This window comes from Pundamilia nyererei, unplaced genomic scaffold (genome assembly GCF_000239375.1).
Source record: "Pundamilia nyererei isolate P.nyererei 1_Seehausen unplaced genomic scaffold, PunNye1.0 scaffold00302, whole genome shotgun sequence".
NCBI lineage: Eukaryota > Metazoa > Chordata > Actinopteri > Cichliformes > Cichlidae > Pundamilia > Pundamilia nyererei.
The window spans coordinates 104,757-106,090 of NW_005187703.1; the positions used below are offsets into that span (position 1 = coordinate 104,757).

Sequence of the window (1,334 nt, forward strand, 5' to 3'; positions counted from 1 at the left end):
GTGGCTTTGTAGGCTCCAGCCAGGTTGGAAAAAGCATGGTCTAAAGTCTTGTCTCCTCTGGTGTGGCAGGAGACATGTTGGTGGAATCTGGGGAGGACTGTCTTTAAGTCCATTTTGTTTGCCAGAGAACGGACGTTGGTGAGGAAAATACTGGGTAAAGGCAGCCGGTGTGGTGTTAGCTTTAGCTTAGCCCGTAGCCCTCCGCGCCTACCTCACCTTTGTTTACGTTCTCGGCGCCGTCTGCGTGCACTTCCGCCCGGCTGGGGAGAGTGGGCAGACTACGGTGTTCTGGAGATCTCTGGGATGAGTCAGAGATCGGCGATAAAACTGTTGGAGTTATGAGTCCAGATGTCCAGAAGCTCTTGTCTGCTGTAGGTCAGCAATTCTGGATGAATCCTGTAAATGCGATAAGTTGATTGATACCACAGGCACGTCTGCTAGAAGGTTAAGGGGTAACACAGGCGGTTGCCAGTATTTTCCAGCCTTTTGTTGTGCCTGTGCCAACTTCTTTGAGATGTGTTCTTGTCACCAAGTTCAAAATGAGCTCGTGTTTTTCCTGAAATAAAATGTTGTAGCTTTAGCATTTGATTTGCTTTTTTAAATTCTTCTACTGATGGCATATGGGTTTATGAGATTTGCAGTTTACACACACTGTACCATAACTCTTGTTGCCATCTCCCTCCAACAGATTTAGAAGCTCAGTACTCTCTTACCCGGGCTCAGCGGGTCAGGGCTGCCATGTTTCCAGAGACTCTGGTAGAAGGGGAGGCAGCCATGCCTGTCCAGTCAGATCCCTCACAGCAGAGCAATGTGCAACGACTGGCTGAACCTTCTCAGCTGCTAAAGACAGCTCTCGTCCACCTGATAAACTACCAAGATGATGCTGAACTGGCCACCAGGGCAGTGCCAGAACTCACCAAGTTGTTGGGAGACGAGGATCCGGTACAGAGCTCACACAATCAATTACTAAGGATTATCTTGTTGAACACAAAGGAAACAGTGTTTTTTTAGATGGCTAGCTTCTTTATTTTCTAGGTTGTCGTGAACAAGGCGGCCATGATTGTCAACCAGCTAACCCGTAAGGAGGCCAGTCTCCGCGTGCTGGTGCAGTCTCCAGCCATGGTGGCATCCGTGGTGTGTGCCATGACGACAACAACTGACATGGAGACGGCACGTTGCACAGCCAGTGTGCTTCACAGCCTATCGCACCAGAGGGAGGGACTGCTGGCCATATTCAAGGCTGGAGGGATACCAGCACTGGTCCGAATGCTAAGGTACAAATACTTAGATTGTTGTTATTAGAATTATGTTCAATGATTTTGCCTTGTCAGCAC

At 49.0% G+C, this 1,334-nt stretch overlaps 1 protein-coding gene across 1 annotated transcript in view; it reads left to right on the forward strand.

Moving 5' to 3' along the window:
* LOC102214474 (junction plakoglobin-like) overlaps positions 1-1,334 on the forward strand; it is a 105,254-nt gene that overhangs the window by 69,149 nt on the left and 34,771 nt on the right. The window contains exons 5-6 of the mRNA XM_005751157.1: positions 689-942; positions 1,036-1,274. Coding sequence (XP_005751214.1) covers positions 689-942; positions 1,036-1,274 — 493 coding nt within the window. The remainder of the gene's footprint in view (positions 1-688; positions 943-1,035; positions 1,275-1,334) is intronic.